This window comes from Hoplias malabaricus, chromosome 6, assembly GCF_029633855.1.
Source record: "Hoplias malabaricus isolate fHopMal1 chromosome 6, fHopMal1.hap1, whole genome shotgun sequence".
In the NCBI taxonomy this organism is placed as follows: Eukaryota; Metazoa; Chordata; class Actinopteri; order Characiformes; family Erythrinidae; genus Hoplias; species Hoplias malabaricus.
Window position 1 is genome coordinate 36,590,801 of NC_089805.1, and position 22,400 is coordinate 36,613,200.

The following is a 22,400-nucleotide window of genomic DNA, read 5'->3' on the forward strand; positions in this document are numbered from 1 at the left end:
GATATAACGTCATAAAACGTCTTATTATTATACATTGTTCTTCGTGATGGTTTGCCATGTGATACAGTTAAAATATCTTGTCCTCATATTCACAGAAACATTTGCATTAGTCCACTCACTGGTGTTTACATTTGTAATCTCCATCCTAACAGAGACTATCATATCCAGGGTAATAAAAACCTGTCATTAGGGCATGGACTTATAAGGGAACCTGACAGGTAAACTCAGTCCATGATAGCACATCAATAGCACTCCCATGGTAAGTGCAGTTTGCTCGAAGCAACATGCAAATAAGTCAAATATCACCTTATGAACCATCATTAAAAATAGTGATATATATCTAATGTTCAAATAATCATTGTTTCATCTGAGGTCTTTCAACTTCAGTACTGTCTGCCCCGAGTTCAGTTAGTTCATTAGGTGACAGAAAATTCTTGTGTAATAGAAACCCTCTGAAACAGAGCCTGAGGGGAGGCCTAGGAGAGGAAAGCGAAACTTAACCAGGGCAGAAATGGACTTGTCAATCATCGAACAGTGGAGCCATTTGGATCACTGTTCAATTTAATTGTGTAGCATTGATACAAGAAAAATTGTGTTTCCATTTTATTTTATTTCTTTACTGTATTGAAAATGTCAGATATCCTTTATACTTTAATGGTAAACAATACCATTCATTCATTCATTCATTCATTGTCTGTAACCGCTTATCCAGTTCAGGGCTGCGGTGGGTCCGAAGTTTTATTAGAACACTATATTTTTGTATGTGTCCTTTCCTGGTTTCATCAAAAATGTTTCATAAGAAAGTGACACACTGTCTGTTCCAGCATTTAGTCCAATCCCTCACTGACCTGTTTAAGAAAAGCCCAAACAGCTTTCTCAGGACAAGAGGACTGTTCTTTGCATGACCACTAAAAAGAGAGTATGGCAGGTTTTGCATGTGGAGATATGCTTGTTTGAAATGACCAGTGTATTTGCATGGTCAGAAGCTGGAGATGAGTGTTATGTTTAACAAAGTACCTTCGCCTTGAGATGGTGTTTGTTCTGCAGCAGCCTCGGCAGAGGAGTCAGCTGCAGGAGCCTCAGACTGGGACTGGTTTTCAGCTGCAGCTGTTTCAGAGATCTGTGTTCCCTCTGAATTTTCACTGGCAGCCTCTGGAAGGGACTCATTTGTTGCTTCACATTCTGTCTTTTCAGTAGCTGTTCCTTTGAATGGGAGATTAGGACATTTGCATGTTATTGGTTTAATATATTTATTTTGACCAGAGGGAAAATATGTTTGGCACAGTAATTATCGTCTGAACTTTTATTCATTTTACTCATTTCAAGAATGCACAATGCTATGCAAAGCACTGCCTGTCATTTGTTAAACTACCATTAGCTATCATCAGTTCAGTGCTCTGAAGATATACTGTCTAAGTATATCTGTCTAAGAAAGAGGCAAAAACACACAAAAAAAGGAAAAAAGAAGTTTCAGGAACTGAGGTTCAAAACAATATTGTATCATATGGAGAAATTGTCATTCCCAATAATCATCCATGACTTTGTAGACCTCCAGAAGTGCCAAAATCAGGTAAAATCTACTTAAATATTTTATCTTTAAAAGAGTGAGCTCTATATCTATATTATAATAATTTTAAAAGATGTTTCTGCAATTTACACTGTAAGAAGACAACCCTAAGTTGGGCGTCACTGAGAAAAGGAAATAATTACAAAAGAAGAAAAATTGCAAATAAACAAAGAAGCTCCTGGTGTCCTCGGAAGAAAGGACTGGTCACCCATAGGTCAGAGTGTCAGAGACTGTAATCAAAACTTGTGAAAATATCGGAAGCTGTAATAAATGTGGACAAATTAAACAGTAAAATAATTTACATTTAGTTATTGAGGTTTTTACATCATTTTCTAATAAATAAGTCTGCTCTGCCTTTGTCCTGATTAAGTTGAACTTGGTGGCTGTTTTGACTGGAAATGTAACATTAATAAAAAATGGTCCCTGACTTTTTGCACATAAAGAATAACCTAAAAGAAAAATGATTCCATTACAACCCTGAATAGCAAACGTTTGTTTAAGTAACCGATAATGGTGACTGAAGTCAAATGCAAACAACAGGTGACTGAATCGCTAGTGGACAAACCAGGAAACTTCATTATTAACTGAGTGATCTTAAATTACATCTGACACTAAGTGGAAGAGGTGAATAGTGAGGGTAAACTCTTTGCACTCTTAAAGGATGGGATGACGTTTCAGTCAAGTTGTATTTTACTGGGAGAAATTACAGAAAAAAGTACAGAAATGATTCCCTTCATAATGTGACACTGATCTGCCACCAATGCGCCTTAAAATACACCCAATTCTGTTGATTTATATTTACTGTTGTTGGACTTAATTATCGTATAATAGAAAGTTCTTGCTGACATATTAATTTCTGAGCTGGGCCACAGAGAAAGAATATTTTAGACAAAATCTTCTTAAATAAGGGAGACACCTGTAGTATTTCCTTTTGCTTTTTTTTTTTTTTAATTGTTGCTGTACTTTTCAGACTGAACATCAATACTAAATATAGTAGAGCTTATAATATATATATATAATATTTTACAGAGTAAAGTAGCACGGGGAATTGTGAGTGTACAGTTGCGTTAATGTTTTCCCTGTAGAAAATAAAGGTAATATTATTTTCCATTTTAACCGCTTCTCTTGAGAAATCAGAGCCTTGAACTAAAAGCAATTTTTAACTTAATAAGTCAGTGCATTACTGACATTTAGCCCACTACACATTTTATAATTTGGCTCAAAAGGCAAGGATTGGCTTAACTGTAACTACACCACAACCAAGGCCAGTCAGTCTAATACCATGAAATCATAATTTTTAATATAATGAGAGCATCCCCATCAGTAACACCCGACTAATCAGCCAGTTTGACAGAATGAATAAACCTCTTACCTGGAGCGCTCGTCCCATTGCAGTCCTCAGGTTTGGAGTTAGGTCGAGTTGTGTCTTGAGCTGTTGTGTGAGTACTAGCAGTACATCCCATTCTGTCCTGTTAACACAGAAATGCAGAAGGAAACCTGTGTTAAAGATAGTGTTGGGATAGACGCGCTTTTTCCAGAGCTGCGCATAAAGAGGCAGAGGAGCAGTGTTGACCACAGCGAGAAGAGCTGCTCTGAACTCACCCAGACTGACTGGACAGTACCTGCGTAATTATTAATTCACACCCGACTTCCGACAGGCCACACCTCCTACGTATAAAAGCGTATCTGATGTGTGAAAAAAAAGTTTTTAAATACAGTGAATTTGCAGTAATTGAAAAAATATTTTATCTTATTTTTTTGATAGAACATACACATTATTTCATGATATACGTGTGAGTGTGTGTAAAAACATCACGATTAATATATATATAAATATTTACATAAAAACAAAATATATAGAGATTTTTAATTAGTAAAGGCGTATTTAAGCAAGTATCCTCCAGATGACGCTGTTTTTAAAGCAGCCTCCAGCGCTTGTTGTTCTGTGGAATGCCTGCCTGAACAATACTCATTATTGTCTTTAATTGTATTTTCTTTAGTCGTATGGCGGCAATATGCAGTTAAAAAGAATGGCAGAAATTCAAACTGCTCCTTACGCCCTACATAGTCTGTTGCGGATTCTCTCTTGTACCCAGCCGCTGATAAAAACCAAATGTGAACTATATGTGTGCACACAATCCCCACTTGGGGGCACTGTCTGGGTGTAGGCTTTAATGAATCACATAGTGCTCCCTCTGTAGGGAGCGAGTTGGTATCGTACTCTCGCGATAACCACGCGTGTTTGTAGGAAAGCGTTGCATGCTGGGAGGTCCTTTCTCTACGAGGCCATCTTGTGAATCTGCAGGCGGTAAGAGCAGCTCTGACACAAATTCAGAAAATAAACTGTTTAAAGGCGCAGTTTGGATCCGCTGTCTGGGTCAGAGTGAGAGATGAAAGACTCAGGTGTGTGTTATTGTGTTCAGGTGCCGGAGCAGACTGAAGAGCAACGATGGTGGCCGCTAAGAAAACGGTGAGTGAATTTCACGTGGAGCCGCGGCCCTTCGAGCCACAGGGAGAGGGAGAGAAGTTAATGCGGCTATCCGCGGTTTAGTGCCGTATACTGCTCGTACATCGCTCCAGTCTGGCCTGATAGTGTTTAAAGGGCTGTGAAATATCAAACTGGTTAGTGGTTAACCACCAGATGCGACAGACATTTATCCTGGGGTCTGTTGGTGCTGTCGGAGTTGGACCTTAAATGATAGATACAGCAGTTACGCTCAGGGCCCTAGTTTAAGGTGGAAACGAGGCTCGGTAAACTGCTGCTTAATCAACTGTATGCCTCATCCGGTTTTTTTTTCTTTGACAACGATGTGTTTTGTACTCAGTTGGACGCTGGATTTGTTTAATCGCTGATCTCTTTTTGGCACTTATTTGAGAAAAACAGAAGAGGTCGTTTAAACCCGGTGTTACAGCTTATGTAAATCTCAACCAGTAGTGTAAACTTTAGAAAAACATTTGTTCGTTGCTTAGTTTCTCTTAAGATCTGTAACGTTACCATATAGTTTTATACAGTAAACCAGATGCATTACAATATTGTTTGATAGGAGTGTACTGTAACAGTGATAAAGGGATGTAGTGAAATGACAAATTAATTTTATAGAGCACACACGGTCTTAGTTCCTTCGTTTGATAATATACCTCAATCAAAATGTTAAATGCCTATAGGGTCGGTTTGAAACTGGTGTTCCATTCCTAACTTGTTTTTTTTTTTTTTTTTTTATCATTGCAGAAAAAGTCCTTGGAGTCCATCAACTCCAGACTCCAGCTGGTGATGAAAAGTGGCAAATATGTTCTGGGATACAAACAGTCACAGAAGATGATTCGCCAAGGCAAAGCCAAGCTGGTTATCCTGGCCAACAACTGCCCTGCACTCAGGTAATCACACTTCACTGTTTATTTTACACAAGATCCCAGCTGGTATGTGTAATAGATGGATTTTTGCTAATTTCATAAAGTTTATTTTGTATGTAATAGTTCCCTGATCTATTGGACCATGCATTTTTCCACCTTCTCTGCCATCTCTGATCCGACCTGTTTATTGCAGATGATAGTTATATGATGCCCAACAGTTATGGAACAAAGCCAGTTCAATCCACCAATGAATACCATGTGTAAATATTTGTGTCATCAGGAGATTGTCATTCAATGTACAGTGAAACGGTACCTTTTAAAGATACAGCAGTCATCTTTAAAATTTACCCTTTTTTTGGGGTGGGGGGGGTTAGGTTTGGTTGTAAGTACAGAAGGTCTTGTATGTAAGTTGATGTATTTTGTTTACAAATGGATGAAACACATGCCCTGGTAATGAAAACAGGTTGTGTGTGTAGTCAATACTTTATATATGGTGTACTTTGGTGGATTCGAACTATATATCAAATTTGTACAGCAGCTTTTGACTTTATAACAAGTTACACAATGTATTTCTTCATTTTGCTTCCAGAAAATCAGAAATTGAGTACTATGCCATGTTGGCAAAAACCGGTGTTCACCACTACAGTGGCAACAACATTGAACTTGGCACAGCCTGTGGAAAATACTACAGAGTGTGCACACTGGCCATCATTGACCCTGGTATGTATTCATGGGTTTAACATGCAACTGAATGTAAAGTGTCTTTTTAATAATTGTTTTAAGACAGTTACTTAAAATTTACCAGCAGTCCATTTTGAATTGGTCTGGTAGCTTTACAAGAAAGATGGTTCAGAATTAATGTTGAAGTAAAGCTGCAATGACTTGCTGCTTATGAATAAGAATGATTACTGATTTTTAAAATTAAATGGGAAATGGAGTGATGTGCAGTTTAAAAACCAAGAGGCTTATTATTATTTTTTTTATTTATTTTGAGCAGCTTGAGTATTGCCCTTTAGACACCCCCTGCTTCAAGGATGCAATGACAGTAATAAAGAACAATAACTGCTTTTAGTGACCACTGTTATAAATTTTGCTAGGTCTGTCAAGTAGATCCAAGTCATCTGGTTCAGATGATGCTGATCAGTTTGTTTTGTCTCCTCAGGTGACTCTGATATCATCAGAAGCATGCCAGACCAGCAGCAGGGCGAGAAGTAGAGCCATTTTTCTGGACGTTGTTATAAATAAATCTGGTTTAAATGTTTATGGTTTGGCGTTTTAATTTCCAATCACCCTCTGTGCAATCTTGAGCACCGTCATCATAAAACATTGTATCGAATGGTCTTTTTAAATAACTCATGAATAGGGTAATCATGAAGCCTCTTAGAGGTGAATACCACTGACAGTCTGATTGGACTGACTTGAAAGTTCAAAACAAATGGTTGAGATACCTGGTCAGCCATGAAATACAGCCCATAAACATCAGGTGGCTAGAGCAATGCTGGTGTCGTGTCTAATTGATGTACGTTGAGTTAATATGAGATTGTTAACCATAAATTAATTTTACTTGTTTAAAAAAAGTATTAAACATATTCAGGATTCACCCTTTCAGCGAGGCCATGACAACAAATTGTCAAATATTTTTGTGGCTTATTAATTATTGCTGGTTTTGTGTAATTGCATGTGCATACAAATGATCAGGGATTGTTTGTTGGGAATTTAAAAAGCGAAAACACAAGGAAAACTCTTCTGATCATGAATGAACCATAACCAATTTCCAAGTATGTACTTTTAATATTCAAGAAAATGAGCAAATATAGCATGAAAGCAACCTGCCTAAAACTGTACACCCTCTTCCTGCTTCCAGAATGACCCTGACATATTGAAGTGTAGTGTATTCCCAAAGTATTTCAGTTCACTGGAATGCTTTAACTCAAGACAGGACTGCCCCAAACTCAGAAAAACTCACTGTGGTGGTACTTTCATGGGTACAAATTCGTAGGGTACCTATAGTTAAGGAACATAAATGTATATGGAGAGAGGTTGGTCTCAAAATACTTCACAAATGCGTAAATGTTAATCCACAAATTAAACACATTAAAGTCACGTTTTTCACTGTTTACAAATGAATACATCCCTCTGTGTCTCAGTTACATTCATAAATACATGTTTTGGTTTTCATAGATATATCATCATTTTATGGGAAAATAAATTCATTTATTTAAATTAAGCATATATTTGTAAAGTCGATGCCTCGAAATGTATTTGTAAATTGTGAATCTGTTTGTGGATCAAGACACTCGTGTTTTCCGTGGCGTGTATTTGTTCATTTCCTCTTTCCTTTGGCATTTCACCCGATCCAAATACAAATGCAGCCTGATCCACAAATGTGGCCAGAAGGTGAGCGGCCCACCGCCAGGGGGCACTGTTGTATTAGGACGTGAGGCCCAACTTAAATGGTGACGCATTTGGGCAATATTTAATGTGGAGGTTCGAACAAAAACCGAATACGCCGCTGAATTCAGCTTCATATCACAGACTGAGGAGCGGGGGATCAGTGGGGAACATTTTTGAAGGTGCCCTACATTTAACGACGTTAACGTCCAGTTGAACTTCCCTAACTTCGCTGCAGACTAGGGTTGTCAAATAAAATATGTTAAAATCGTCCCGTATTTGGACACTGAAAGCCGTATTTATTTATCTGAGACTGGACTTTTAAGACGGGTGATTTGTTTCAGGGGGTTGTTTTGCTGCGGCTGCAACAGGTCAGTCCTGAAACACTAAGTAGAACCACAGTGCCTCCTAGCGGTAGGTCGTTCGCCTGCTGGCCACATTTGTATTTGGAGCGGGTGAAGTGCCAAAGAAAAGTCTCAAAATCCAAAAACCCTCGAGAGGAAGTGAAACATATTTGTGACTTGTGTTTAATTTGTGGATTAACATTTACACATTTGTAAAGTATTTTGAGACTAATCTCTCTCTCCATAAATGTAGTGATTCGTATGAAACATTTTATCTCCAGGACCTATTTGGGTCTGTTGTACAATAAAAGTTTACAAACATTTGCTTCTTCTGGAGAAAAGAAAATAATGTATGTTTAGGAAACGAACCTGGACTTTAAAGCCACTGTTGGTATATTTACACATAGCATAAATTACCTGTAAAGTACCTTCTTTTCTGACAGATGGCATTTAGTACCAACAACAGCTGATCTGCAAGTTGTGTGCTGGGTCATACACAGACCTCACTTGTTTTTTTCAGCACATCACTTAAGATGCTTTACAGAGTTGAAATTGGAGAATTCGTAGTGGCCAAGGCAAAATGTTGAACTTCACATTCCTCAAATCATTCATTCAGTCTGTAACCGCTTGTCCCGTTCAGGGTTGTGGTGGGGCCACTGGCCAGAGACTGTGTGCAAGGCAGGATCACTGACACTAGTCCTTCACAGGGATCCTCAAATCATCACCGAACAATTTTCACAGTGTTCACAGGTGCAACAGTGTTTAAAAGTCTAGTTTTGTTCATTAAAGGTACAATACATTATCTTCTCCAGAAGGAGAGATACATGTTTTTAATCTTTCAGTATATAACTGTGTCATATATATATAAAAAAAAAAACATAATAAAAGTCCTGGAGATGAATCAGGGCTTATGAAATCAACACATTATTGAAAATCTACATTAATAATAAAATAAGGTACAAATATGTTTCCTTGAGAGTACCCCCACAGAGACAAATTTTCTGACAGTTTAACAAGACGTTACCCTTGTGAAGGACAACACTGCCTTTAGGGAATACCCAGGATGGGATGTACATGGTCTGTAGCAATATTTAGGTAGGTGGCGCATGTCAAAGTAACATGCACAGGAAAGCCAGGACCTTAGGGCTCCTAGCAAAAAATTGTCTAAACATCTGTGGTCATTTTTTTTGGTCTAAGCACTGACGAATAGGGTGAAATGGGGCAAAGATTGCAGAGCAAAAAAAAATTGACTCCAGTCTAATTGTAGGAATACAACGTGAACCTGTATGGTCATGGGGGGGGTTGTGTGCATTGCTGAACCTATGTGTGCTTTTAGGTCCTTTACACCTTTATTTGCTACACATGGGAATTTCTTTTTTAATTCATCCGAGAACTTACATTTACGTTTCGGCCTAGCTGCTCGAGATGAGGGTACAAGGACTACTGACGTGAGGACTGACCATTTAAATGTTTACAGGAAGGTTATCGACCAATAAGTGTAGCTCTACAGTCAGACCGTCCAATCAGAAGATTTTAGGCTACTTCACCACGCCCCCTTCTCACTCCAGCGAACCAATCGGAGTAGGGGAGGGCGGGACTAGTTTGTGAACGAAACGCTTCTCCAAATTCTATGTAAGCTCTAGAAAAAACAAAATCTCGGACGTTTGTGAAATTCCGGCCGGACATTTTCTAAGTCTAAAAAAGAGGACATCTGGTCACCCTAGTAGAAACGAGGTAGTCATAATGTTATGGTAAGACTTTCCATTCTCTCAGCTCCACTCACCCACTTAAAAACCCCATTTCCAATAATGGCGAAATGTAAATAAAACAAAATACAATTATGTGCAAATCATTTAAACCCCTTTATAATTGAAACAGCACAAAGACAATATTCGTTCATTGTCTGCTTATCCAATTCGCGGTTGCCGTGGGTCTGGAGCCTACCTGGAATCACTGGGCACACGGCAGGAACACACACTGGAGAGGGGTCCAGTCCTTCACAGAGCGACACACACTCACATCTATGGACACTTTTGAGTCACCAATCCACCTACCGTGGGAGGAAACCGGAGCACCTTGAGGAAATCAATGTAACTACTCAAATCTACTGCAGTTTGGTGTGTACTCCCTGTGTCCACTGTCTTATTTTCAGCTGCTCAACAGCTTAGGGTCTCTGTTATAGTCATTTTCGTTTTTTCGTTTATAATGCACCGTTTTCAGTGGGTGTCCCACTTCTCTTTAGCCTGCAGACATCCTTGATTTACAGAAAATTTAGATGTGTCAGACCACAAAGCTTTTCCACTTTATCTCAGTCCACACTAAATGAGCTCAGTCTTTTTAATATTATTATGTCCCTAAGTTGTTAATTATTTTTAGTTGAGAAATCTTCTTCTTGAACTGTTGTAATATTTGTCTGTGCAGTTTTCCACAGTGGTGAACCCCTCCCCATCTTTACTTCTGAAAGTCTCAGCCTACCTGAAATCATTGGGCATAAGGCCAGTCTTTCACAGGGCAACGCATACACACACACAGCTACAGACACTTTGTAGTCACCAATCCTCCTACCAACGGGTTTTTTTGGACCGTGGGAAGAAACCGGAGCACCCGGAGGAAACCCACACGGACACAGGGAGAACACACCAAACATCTCACAGACAGTCACCCGGAGGAGACCCACGCAGACACAGAGAGAACACACCACACTCCTCACAGAGTCACCCGGAGGAAACCCACACAGACACGTGGAGAACACACCTAACTCCTCACAGACAGTCACCCGGAGCAGGACTGCGACGCTACCTGCTGCACCACCCTGCCGCCATAACCGAATTTAGTCTGAATAAAATTACGTAACAACCAATGAGGAATATCTGTTTCACAAGCTGTTTTTAAGGCTGTGTCATAACAGTGGCTATCATGTGGATCTTGGAGCTGTGACGGTAGTAGGGTAAGGACACACAGTAAACCTTACACCAGGCGCATTAAAGGATTTACAGGTTTAAGTTTATTCCTGCATCACTGCATTAAGAGCTTCAATCAGCTCGGCATATGCAAGACTGTTTTTAATGTACAACAAATGGCCTGGAATCAGAATGTGAACATTTTTAATGGAATTTTTGTAACATTCTGCAGTGAATATTGATGTCACAATATAATTTTTGAGAAACAGAAACCAGGTTTAATTTAGAGTTTTAACCTGATTTAAACCTTTAACCAGTTTTAAAGGTTGCAAATAGTCATGTAAAAAGAAATATTGTTTGGATTTGTTACATGGAACCATGCTATAAATTCTAAAAGTAGGTTATATGCCTTTTATAGTGCTGAAAAATGTTCACGGGCACATACAGCAAATTTCCACAGAAAAAGTCTCAATACCAACCTCACAACAACGTTCCATTATTTCATGTAATAACTGAATAAAAGTTGTTGTTCCAAGAAATGAGGATCATTTCTCTAAGAACACTTTTGATTTCAGTAGAAACCTTTGACCTGAAATGTAAATAAGACCACAAGCAACATCAGACTGTAAACACTTCTGATTCCCACCGTTTTTGCTGAGCAGTGTGAAATGTGAAGCAAGCCAGTGCAGCTGGCACAACACTGCCTCAGGAACACACTCTTCCTGTGCCCTGTCCTCACTGAAGAGGAGCTGTTGGCAAGGGCATGTTACGAAACCTGTACGGAACACAGTGCATTTAGTTCTCTAAATCACACAGTAAAGTTACAGCAGAGAGTCAGGGCTTGTTAAAGTGAGAGGTACCATAAGTATAAACCTTTAGAATAATTCCTCTAAACGTGATTGTGTACTAGTGTCTGCTCCAAGACCTCACCATTTATGCAGGACATCTCTGTGTTTTATAACTAGTTCTGGACAGTATAACTACACAAAAACATTACTGCACATAGCTCTTTGCTTGAAATTTCAAATGTGCACTCCACAAACATAGAGACTTTATATAGAATCTAAGCTGTGAGAGGAGCCTGTCTTGGATTAACATTTGTGCATGTACATGTATTCAGTCTAAAGCTGTTTAGCTCTGCTCATTTTTGTGTTATAAGGAGTGTTTCAGCCTGGACTGCTTTATGGAGGTCATATACACACATCAGTGTTTAAGGGCCATTACCAAAACAGCTTGTTGCATTCTAGGAATTACATTATAAAGTGGTCATGTAAGAATGAGATGCATTTGGTGTCTCTGGGATCTCTTAGGAAAAGAAAACAAACAAAAGAACATTGAGCTTATTGGCCTTAAGCTTGAGTGTGAGCCTCTGAAAAGATTTCATTTCAGTTCTGTTGGATTATTAATTACCATGCAATATTAATATGTATTTGATGCCCTTTTAACCTCTGATGTGGCAGCTTTCACACATGGAAAAATAGAAGCTGTGAAAATGTGCAGCCACTAAATCTTGATGCGATTTATTTTCAGTAGGATTTTCTGACAAAATCTCTCGTCTTAAGTGATTGCCCCAGTTTTTTCTGTCAAAACTGCACGTTCACTCAGTCTTAATTCTTAAATACTGAGATAGGCCAAATGATCTATGTCAGTGGACACGTGCGGATAGACTGAAATAATGAGAGCACATGTGCGATGAGAAAAACGGGCAGAAACATACATCAAAATTAGTCTGTTTATGCGAAATGAAATGTCGTATATGTCGTAATGCTCTCAGAGATCTGAGCCATCAAATGGGTCACTGGATGAAGGCAGAATGTCTTGATGCATTTGTTTTATGTCATCTTAATGCGGCGGAATGATTGCTCTGACCAATGCCTGACTAAAGTTGACCCAGTTGTGCATATCCAGGGGAGTGGGGGGAGGAAGGGGGTCTAGGTGACCGTGTCTCCTCTGGTAAGACAAAGGTAAAGCTCTCTCTCGTTTGTGGAGCCATCTCTATAAATCCACTCCGATCTCTTACTGGACAAGAGACAGGAGGGGTGGCAGACAGGCACGTGACTTAGTTTAGGGCAGAGACAGATTTACAGTACTCCACTTACTCATCCCAGACAGGAATAAGGCCCTGATGGGATTTTAGCTCTTCATGATCTAGATCTTTCTCACGAACAGTAAAGACAACCACCACAGTCACAACCAATGTACATCATATGAATACTTTATGGTTTAAAAATGAGACATAAACCAGTGTAGACCCAACAAACAGAACACTGACCAGGACAAAGCACTCACTCATCCACTCTCCACTCTTAAACACCATCCTAGCCTTCAGCCATGTTCATTCACGCTACAGTAAACATTACAGTATGTCAATCTGTTACTTCAGATAAATGTTCAGTACAAATAGTATTACAGCCAATGGAATATCACAAGTCTGTTTGAATAACCTTAATGACAGGCTACAGACAACATCAACAGTAAAAATCAGTAATAAATTGTTCATTTCTGATGTCATACAGTGTGACAGGATAAAACCATACTTCTTTGTTCAAACTTAAACCATTATATTATTTAACATGATTTGTTGGATCAGCCAATAACGTTATTTTCAAATCTAAGTTGCAGAAAAAAAAAAAAATCTTCAAAACATTTCTACCAGTTCTACTAGTTTCATAGGAACAAACAGTACATCTCTGGCTAATTTATGTTGCTGATGAATGGTACCAAATACTTAAAGCAGTGTTTACTGTATATCAACTCAAAGCTCGTTTGTGCCTTTAACAGAATTGAACACGCATTGCTCTAAGCTCCAAACAAGTCAATTGAGTCAAAAAAAAAAAAAAAAAAACTAATTTGTCTGTGATACAGTTTGTTTATGGTGGTCTTTTTAGGTTTTCAACTGGCGAACCTAGCTACATTTCCATCAATCTTCTGTGCAAATTGCAAGCAATAAAATGAAAATGTCCTGATAATTTCCATTTCTGCAGCCTATACTGACAAAAAAGACCATTTAAGGAACTGGATTCTGAACAATGACATGGATTTTACTCAATCAGGGAAAACTCTTTTACTACTTCACTTCTACAAGGTATATCAAATATCTGTATTAAAAGCATTAATGCAAAATTAATGAACGCAGTTTAGCCCCACAGTGAAAGCAGACTCCATGCTCAGTTTACTGTAGAGACACTAGAGAGCTTTGTGTTGATATACAGCACAGTGGTGTTTTGCATAGCTCTTTTTTACAGACAATTACAAATATTCAAATAGCTGAAGCAGAATGAAGCTGGGAAATACTTCAGGAGATTTGAAAATACTGACAGTCTGATTAATAGCACACTACACACTATAACTAAACTATGGTATGGTGCTACAGTCTACTGTTCCATTATACTGACCGATCTATTATAGAACGTACAACATGAATGAACAAATTAATGCATTATGTACTAAAATAATCTGACATGCTGCCAGAGAACTGATAGCTATTGGGCGAATGTTAAAACCTCAGTATTATACAGAATGTTCTTAAAAGCAAAGCTTTAGCTTTCAGATGATTTACATAATCATTTCCTTACATGTATCCCATCTGTAGGCTTTTGGGTTTTTAATTTAATGTCTCAGGGCAAATTGAATCAAAACAAGGAGAAAAATATATGAAGCATATAATGAACTTAGTCCAGATAGCTATAGTGTCCTGCAGTACATTACTCTTCAAAATATATTTGATTTCTTGCCGTTGTCTGAATCTATTAGATTATTGTTATAGTACAGTATTATCAAAAGGTTTAACTGGTAAATGGCATTAAAGATGGGACAAAATTTGTATAAAAACCTGATTGTGAGAGAGGACATGATCTAGCTTTGCTTTAGGTAAGTTCATAGATTGTAGGCATAAATTTCAACTACAAATATGGTTTCCTTGAAAGTCTTCAAACAGTTCAGCATTAATAGAAAGTCAGATGAAAAATACCCTGGTCTCTACATTCAGTGGGTTCCTGGGTAATTGCCGTTTGAAAAGTGCTCTTACATAACCCTCATGGTTATTGCACACTGTGCCTTTGCAATATATGCAGGGTTTTTTTAGTAGACGACAACAACAGTACTGAGAAGTTCACAGTATTAAAAAGGGAGGTCAGTGCTGTGCATAATCACTGGAAGTGCAAATCAAATTGGAGCTGACACACAGCACTTGGGCTGGAGGATAGCTGTTCCTTGCAGTGGAAAGGACATGTCAAAGTCACACTACTGCCTTCAGGGAGGAAAGAAGAAACGGGGGGAAAAAAAAAAAAAAAAGAAGAAAGAAAACGTCACAGAGTGAGAAGTAGAGGGCAGTGGGCAACAGTGACAGAGAAGTCCTTTATTTGGAGAGGGCTATGGAGGAGAGCCGGGGAGTTTGAGAGGAAAATGTCTGTCTCATGCTGAAACATACTGAGGGGGTGGCTCCTTCGGTGGAATGGCAATAGCCTCCTCATATGGTGGAAGCAGTACCTGAAAATAACGCAGGAAACAGTGTCAGTAAATAGTCACAGAGCCATAACGTTGAGTGATGTGTCTGAGCCACTTGTATCAGCACAACACACCACCATGTCAGCATCTCTGCAGCACTGAGAATGATCCACCACCCAAATCATACCAGCAGGGTGAAATGACGATATGAACGACTACCGTCTGTAATTGCAGAACTACAAAATGTTCCTGTATGGTCAGTGAAGCTGATAAAATGGACAATGAGTGCAGACATTAGGTAGGTGTTACTAATCCACTGATCATTCAGCATATGTGTAAATTCAGATTATAACAGCCCACAACATGATATTACAGATTATTATATAAGGACTGATTTGGATGTCTTTTGCAGCAGTCAGAAAGGGGCAAATCAGTGTCAGAATATAATCTTTGAGTGTGTTTAATATACTTCACAATACACTACTGCGCACAGAACATTCTCCAGAAATTAACCAGACCTCTAGAAACTAAACTTATTTTTGTGTGTGTTTTGAAAATAATAATATTTATTTATAAATAAGCTGAAGATCCCATCAAATGCACACTGCAGTTATCTGGGTTATGTATCAATATTAAAAAAAAAAAAACAAACTGAAAATCGATATTGTTATCTGTTATCAGTTCCAGTACACTTTTATAAACATAATGAGCCAGCTCTGTGGAAAAGGTCTTTCCATCCTCCTTCACATCTCAGTGTCTGTAACTGCAGGGCATCATGTGGCTGCCCTCTGCCACTGAACAGAAACTAACAGAATCAGAAATAAGCCTTAACTGAGCTATAAACCAAGAGCTAATTTGTAATGAACCCGGAATATGCTCCAAGGGGATGCTATTCTAACCTTGGAAAGGGGTTCCAGTCGCATCAATGGGAGGATTTGAAATGAACCAGACAAGCACGGACAGTTATGTAATGAGTTACTGCTGAAAAGCGAGAAAGGCCCATTTTTCAATGGATTTATTATTTTTTTTAAACAGCTAAACCCTAACATTGACCAAAGCACCACTGCAGTCTATTTAACCCAAACTGACATTCAAGTTCTCTCTGAGAGCTAATGTACATGTAAATAAATACAGAATGACACTGTCCAGAGGCTATGATGAGACAGTGAGACAGGAACAGGGATTACTTGTGGCAGACACTGCAGGGATTATGCCTGGGCAGACACAGCACAGTGCCCTCTTTATTACTCTCTCTAAATAATGCAGATAAACACCATTAGGGACTATCATGATGAGATATGTCAGAAAATCAATCAGGGTGTGACTTTAAGTCATAATAGCATACATTATAGATTACAGACATATGCTTTACTATAACGCTGAAGGCTATACAATTTACACATTTAAAGTATAAACACATATGGAAGAGACACCTCAAACAAACAAACGTGTGTGTTATTTTTTTTTATTAGATGGCTCTTCAATAACGGTCCACAGTCAGAATAATCCATTTTCCAAGCACAGTCGTTAAAACCAATGTACAAACAGAGCTAGCAAATTAAAGTTTATTTTCTCTTCAAATTCAACTCCAACACAGCTAATAAATGCTTGAGTTTAGTGGTTTCCTCATTTTAAATCAATTCTACTTTTAATTTGTTCAATTATTTACTCTGTTCATTTCAGTAGAGCCCTCTGTCTTGTTATTTTACTGTGGTACATGGATATGCTATGAAGTGATGTAGCTTACAAGGTATACACTTGGAACACATGGCACGGTTATATATCTTTTATATATGGTTCTCTTTGACTTACAGTTGTGTCATTTGTGGTGACGTAAACCAAGACCTCTGTGGTGCCTCTTCCACTAACGTATCTGTAGCAGTTCCACACACAGGCAATCAGGTAAGCCTACAACAAAAAATAATACAAAGACAGAAAGGAGTTTATAAAGTTGCTTATACAGCCTTTAGAAGCAGACAAGGTAGGACACTGGACCTTACAATGCATACTTTATTAGTCAAAGGGAATGGCTGCTCTTTAGCTTTTTATTTAACAAAATGTATAATGTATCTGCATCAGAGAGATAAAAGAAACCAGTAAATATACTGGGACTAATAAGGTGACCATTATTTTTCTGACACTTTCATTCATGTAAAACTTACCTTAAAGGCCAGGATGCAGCCAATGAATAGCAGAACTGCAAATACTAGGCACATGTTGTTTGTGGACATCAAGTCCTCTTTGTATGGAAATGTCCCAGGCTGTCACAATACAAACACAGAAATATTAATTGACTGACCCACTACAGAACATCTGAAGTCACCTTGGAGCAATAGAAGACCAGCTAAGCATTGAGCACTCTTCTTACCAGTTGCTGAAGATAGTCCTGAATGGTGTTTGGGTAAACCACGACACTTATTGCTACCAGGGTGTTAAGTGCAAAGTCAAAGATTTGGTAGCAGAAAAAGGGAATGATCCAAGCAGCGTGTTGCTGGAAAGAAAGATGATTGCAGTGTTCAGATTTAATATGCTTCAGTTTTCAAAACTGATTTGAATCTCCATTAAAAACTCTAAATGCCATGCCCTGATGATAGTACATTTTTTCCTGTTAATGCCATTTACCCAAACAAGATTACAGAAAGTATTAAAAAAAATGTAAAAATACATACATTTGTCAACAAACAAGTCACTTTTTAGCCATCAGCTGCCCCCCCCCACCCTTTTTCCACTGTAATAAATAAACAAACAAATAATCCCACCATATCGAGCAAATTAGGTTTGCTGTAGAAATACCTTATAAGCACCATAGGTTGCCATCCCACAGATCAGAATCATCAGTAGGGAAATTGCAGCAGCAATGCACATGTCTGTGGAAGAAACAGAGCTGAAATAAGAATCAAGTTCATTTAAAGTTTAATTTAGAGGTGACTTGGGTTGAAAATCTACAGAAAAAAAAAATAGAAATACAAACTGCAACTTAATTGTTATTAGTGTTAGCCAAATTTCTCTGGCTTTGTTTTTCAGAAATTGGCTAAAATGTGTGATGACCACCACCACACCCTGCAAAGCACCTAGAAAACTTCAATTTAAGGCCTGTGTATCTCTTTATCTACACCATTTTCACATTAAATCACTGACTGACACAAACAGGGATTACAAGGATTAGTCAAACACCATTCATTCTGGATTATGTGCAGGCATCATGAAGCCTGACGCCATCAGGTAAATCTTGATACAAGATTTGTTTGTTTTTCCCCCTACAAACCTGACATCAAAGTGTAGCTTTTGTCAAAAGTAAATTAAACCAGAAGTTATATTGAGGGTAACAGAGGAGAATTAAATGTTTGAGAACTGTAAATAATTAGTCCATCCAAAGATCCAATGATGCACAGCCAGTTGCAAGAAAATATATAATTAATTCATATTGACCAGGGCAATCAGATTCAAATCAGACTGTGTTTAAAGAGGCAGCTGTAGATCTTTCCTATTGAATATTTTAATTGCATTTGTAGCATTAGGTAATAGACTGGGTGTTGGACATATTGATTACGCATGGTTTATGGAACAAAACCTTGCATGTCCGAAACTCTATCTTTACAGGAGTATGAATATGCATTCTTCACCAGAAATGGAAGTTATTGGAAGATATTTAAATGTTAAACTATTTGTATTGAGCTGACCTATATGGATTGTAACTCAGTGCTGAATGTATATGGAGTTTTAAAAACTGTAGTTTTAAGAAGGGCTTACAAGGCTTTTGTGCTACAGTGACAATATATTTATGGTAGGCTGGATATTATTTACTTTAATGCACATGATTGTATTTCATTACTGTGGTTTACTATATGATACTACACTATGTGTAATACATTTCTTCAGTTTGCTCTTAACATTAAGTCAAATGTGACACTCAGTCCTGAAATTTGCACTGAAATTTGATCTTGCAGCCCCACATTTATATTTTAGCCAAGGCCAAGATGTGTATGCTCACATGTCCCTTATTGCTGTCCACTTGAGGAAAAAGAGATTTACAATTATTTAAACCCTAAAGAACACCACCAGTGGTCTTTCAGCCCAGCCTTGCTTCTCCTTCAAGTTTCTGGGGTACCTTCAGCCTGTTGCCGTATCAAAAATCAGTGAAGCTGATATGGATATATACAAAATCTGCAGATGGTTCCATTAATGATAAAAGGTAGTTTTGCAGTTGTCATATGTACCCCTAGAACCTGATGATGTCTCTGCATGTGACCGACACCTAATGCTACCTGGTGACTTCTCTCAGACAATGAACTTGTCACCAAAAAAAAACAAGACTAAGAGATCTTATTTTTACAAATTTCATTTTCACTGTCTAGAATAGTTAATTAACTTACTCGCATCATCCATGATGTCCAAATCTGTGCCGAGTTCAGCACTGGTTAGATGGTAGTGGTACTGGACAGGGTCATTTAGAGCAGATAGAAGGATTAACAGAACCACTGCATTGATGAGCTGCAAGGGGAAAAGAGAATCAGGTAAAGTCTGGTTAATCTGCAGGTGGGTGTAGAGTGATTCAAAAATGAAAGATGACCCACATAAGAATAAAAAGTAACTGCTGCCCCTGAGCTTTATACTGATTGTAGCACAAGCTAAACAGCCTTTCTCTCATTTCAGAGTAATATGAAACCTCAGTTATCCGATCCAAATCTAAAGGTCTTTTAGGGTGTATGTGGATCAGTATAGGATTAGGTAACCTGTTCCAGAACGCAGCAAGTTAAGAGTGTCAGATAAACTCAAGGTTGGATTTCATGAATATTAATTATTCATTTTAAAGATAGCTACATCACTGATGCATGTAAAATACTGTATTCTGTTGATTAATGCCTATTCTTGTAATATCCTGATTACTGCAGTGTGTGTTAAAATTCATTTACTGTCATCAGCTGAAAAAGCCTTTGAGAAGTGACAGAGTGTGGTTTGTCTCTCAGGCGGTCAATAATGTGACAATTTCAATTCTGTTATTTCCTACTACAGTTTCGTAAGCAAAAAACAAAACAGTATACAATACCTCAACTTTCTCTGAACTGTGCTAAAATATCAAACACCATTACTGTATTTGTTTGTGATGCCACTTTACAGTTTTAGTGCATTCTACAAAATTACAGGTTTTGGTTCTTTTCTTGAGCATTCAAATTGTATCAAAAAAAACAATATTTAGTCAATTGTGTAATTGTTCTTTTTTTTATATTGGCAAATTATTTTTATTTTAAATAAACTCCTTGAGTTTCATAATATTTTGTTTATGTTGTTTGTGCACAGGATTGTGTCATACCTGTTTACTTACGGAAATAAGAAACATAAAATAAGATAAACATCATGTAACATGAAAATATCTTAAAGTATTTTAGGATTATATATTTGCCATATCGTCCAGAAATTGTTAAAAGGCTTAAATGTTGCGGGACATACAATAACCCACTCTCCTCTGAATGAACACAAGAGGATGAACAAACTGGCTTGAGCTGGTCAGTCTGCTGCTATGCTTTAAAAAAACTGATATATTGGACATCGTTTTAAATATTTAGGGAATTCAGGCTCTTTACATGATTTAAAAATGTCTACATTGGGTTTTATTAATTGATGTAATTCTGTAATTCTTATTTTTATCAGCTCTTTATGTTGCCCTCGGCTGAGTCACAGATTTAGGCAGAGGCAGGATTGGACTCGATTATGTTGCTATTTAAAATACAATGCGCCAAGGTTAGTGTTAATCTTCCCTCGTCAGTCTGATTTAATGACAAGTCTAACACTCGTGGACACGCAGATATATTGCAAATAAATTGGCTTTGCTTGATTTCTAACGCTAAACTTCCCAACGGGCTCAAGTTCCTATCCGAATTTTTCAATTCCACCTTAAAATGTCGCTGGGCTAACGGTAGGTTCGTCTGGCGTTAACGGTCTTACCATTTAATGTGGAACCGAACCTCAGCTAAACAATGACTCGCACCAAACTATTAATGAAACCGTTTCACAAAATCTAAAGGGGAAATGTTAAAATGGTTCGGACTTCATTCCCGTACAGCAGTCTGTGTGAAGCTCTGAACCGCCATTGGAGGGCAGTGAACAGAGGGTCTATACAAATCCGCCACAAAGCTGGTTTGGAATATAAATTAATGACTGCCTCATTGGTTTACAATTTGTATAAGCTGACGCCTGAAAGCAGTGAACTGTTTCTTATAAGACCAATTGTGGGGGGGGGAAAAAACTCCGCTGTTTACTGACCATGTACCAAATGCCCAGGATAATGGTGCCCGTCCGGACATGACAGCAGAGGCAGCAGCTCGTCGTGTACCATCTGTCCCACGGAGAAATCATCTTTCCTCTCACAGAGCAACTATATCATGTATGTACAGGTCTTTAAGAAGAAGTGGGGGCACCGCAGGGAGCTGTTCTTCTTCTTCTCCTCCTCCTTCTCCTCCTCTTCCTCCTCCTTGTCCTCCAAGCTGCGACTCCTCTCCGTTACACCGTACTGACTACAATAACAACTACAGCAGCAATAACAGCTCTGAGCGCTCTAACCCAGCTGAGCCAGCTCAATTCATCATGTGACCGCGACGGGAGGGGGACTACTGGAATAAGGACAACCATTCAGAGCGCTATTATAATCCAACCAACCAATCAAAGCTCTTCTAAAAGGAGCAATTCAACCAATCAGGGCTCTTCTAGGAGGAACCATTCAACCAATCAGTTTCTTTTTCTAGAACAAACCATCTAAATAACTGATGCTCTTCTCGAACGAGCCAACCAATCCATCAGTGCTTTCCTAGAAGGAACCATCCAATCTATGCTCTTCTAGAACGAACCGTTCAACCAATCATTGCTCTTGTAAAACTAATCAACCAAACAATCGGTGTTCCTGTTAAAGAAATCAACCAACCAATCCGTGCTCTTCTAGAACTAATCAAGCAACCGATCAGTGCTTTTCGAGAAACCAACCAACCAATGTCCTTTCACAACCAACCGACCAGCCAGTACTCTTCATCTGCCAACCAACCAACCAATTACAGTTATTCCACAGTTAACTAACCAATCACATTTAATGATCAGAAATTAAATATTTGTGTATACACACTGGGTGGCACAATGGCACTGCAATGTTGCTGTCAGAACAGCTCTCGGGTCCAGGGGTTGTGTGTCCATCTCTGCCTCTGGACACTGTCTGTGAGGAGTCTGGTGTGTTCTCCCTGTGTCTTCCTGTTTATTCTCACATTCCAACATCACATTGATATCCAACATGTTGGTAGGTAGACTGGTTATTCAATAGTGTCCACAGGCATGAGTGTGTGTGTGTGTGTGTGTGTTGCCCTGGCATGGTTTGGCACACGGTCCAGGGTGTGTTTCTACTTTGCCCCCAGTGATTCC

At 38.5% G+C, this 22,400-nt stretch overlaps 2 protein-coding genes across 2 annotated transcripts; one reads left to right on the forward strand and one right to left on the reverse strand.

Annotated features, from left to right (window-relative positions):
- The first annotated feature begins 3,765 nt into the window (after positions 1-3,765).
- rpl30 (ribosomal protein L30) lies at positions 3,766-6,179 on the forward strand. Its single transcript, XM_066675015.1, has 5 exons — positions 3,766-3,875; positions 3,991-4,037; positions 4,797-4,942; positions 5,508-5,638; positions 6,081-6,179. Exons 2-5 carry the CDS (start codon positions 4,017-4,019, stop codon positions 6,131-6,133), a joined length of 351 nt encoding a protein of 116 aa, XP_066531112.1. The 5' UTR covers positions 3,766-3,875; positions 3,991-4,016; the 3' UTR covers positions 6,134-6,179.
- A 6,578-nt stretch (positions 6,180-12,757) lies between these two features.
- On the reverse strand, positions 12,758-21,594 carry laptm4b (lysosomal protein transmembrane 4 beta). Its single transcript, XM_066673480.1, has 7 exons — positions 21,261-21,594; positions 19,373-19,490; positions 17,793-17,866; positions 17,368-17,490; positions 17,162-17,260; positions 16,812-16,907; positions 12,758-15,041 (listed from the first exon to the last, which is right to left on the reverse strand). Exons 1-7 carry the CDS (start codon positions 21,351-21,353, stop codon positions 14,967-14,969), a joined length of 678 nt encoding a protein of 225 aa, XP_066529577.1. The 5' UTR covers positions 21,354-21,594; the 3' UTR covers positions 12,758-14,966.
- Between the last annotated feature and the right edge of the window lie 806 nt (positions 21,595-22,400).

Excerpts from the sequence above, each read along its gene's own strand:
- laptm4b (XM_066673480.1), bottom strand. The coding sequence starts at position 21,353 with ATGATTTCTCCGTGGGACAGATGGTACACGACGAGCTGCTGCCTCTGC. Across the intron at positions 17,261-17,367 it reads AGGACTATCTTCAGCAACTG|CCTGGGACATTTCCATACAA; the intron begins GTAAGAAGAGTG and ends GTATTGTGACAG. Across the intron at positions 15,042-16,811 it reads TCACCACAAATGACACAACT|GTACTGCTTCCACCATATGA; the intron begins GTAAGTCAAAGA and ends CGTTATTTTCAG.
- rpl30 (XM_066675015.1), top strand. The coding sequence starts at position 4,017 with ATGGTGGCCGCTAAGAAAACG. Across the intron at positions 4,038-4,796 it reads TGGTGGCCGCTAAGAAAACG|AAAAAGTCCTTGGAGTCCAT; the intron begins GTGAGTGAATTT and ends TTATCATTGCAG. Across the intron at positions 5,639-6,080 it reads ACTGGCCATCATTGACCCTG|GTGACTCTGATATCATCAGA; the intron begins GTATGTATTCAT and ends TTGTCTCCTCAG.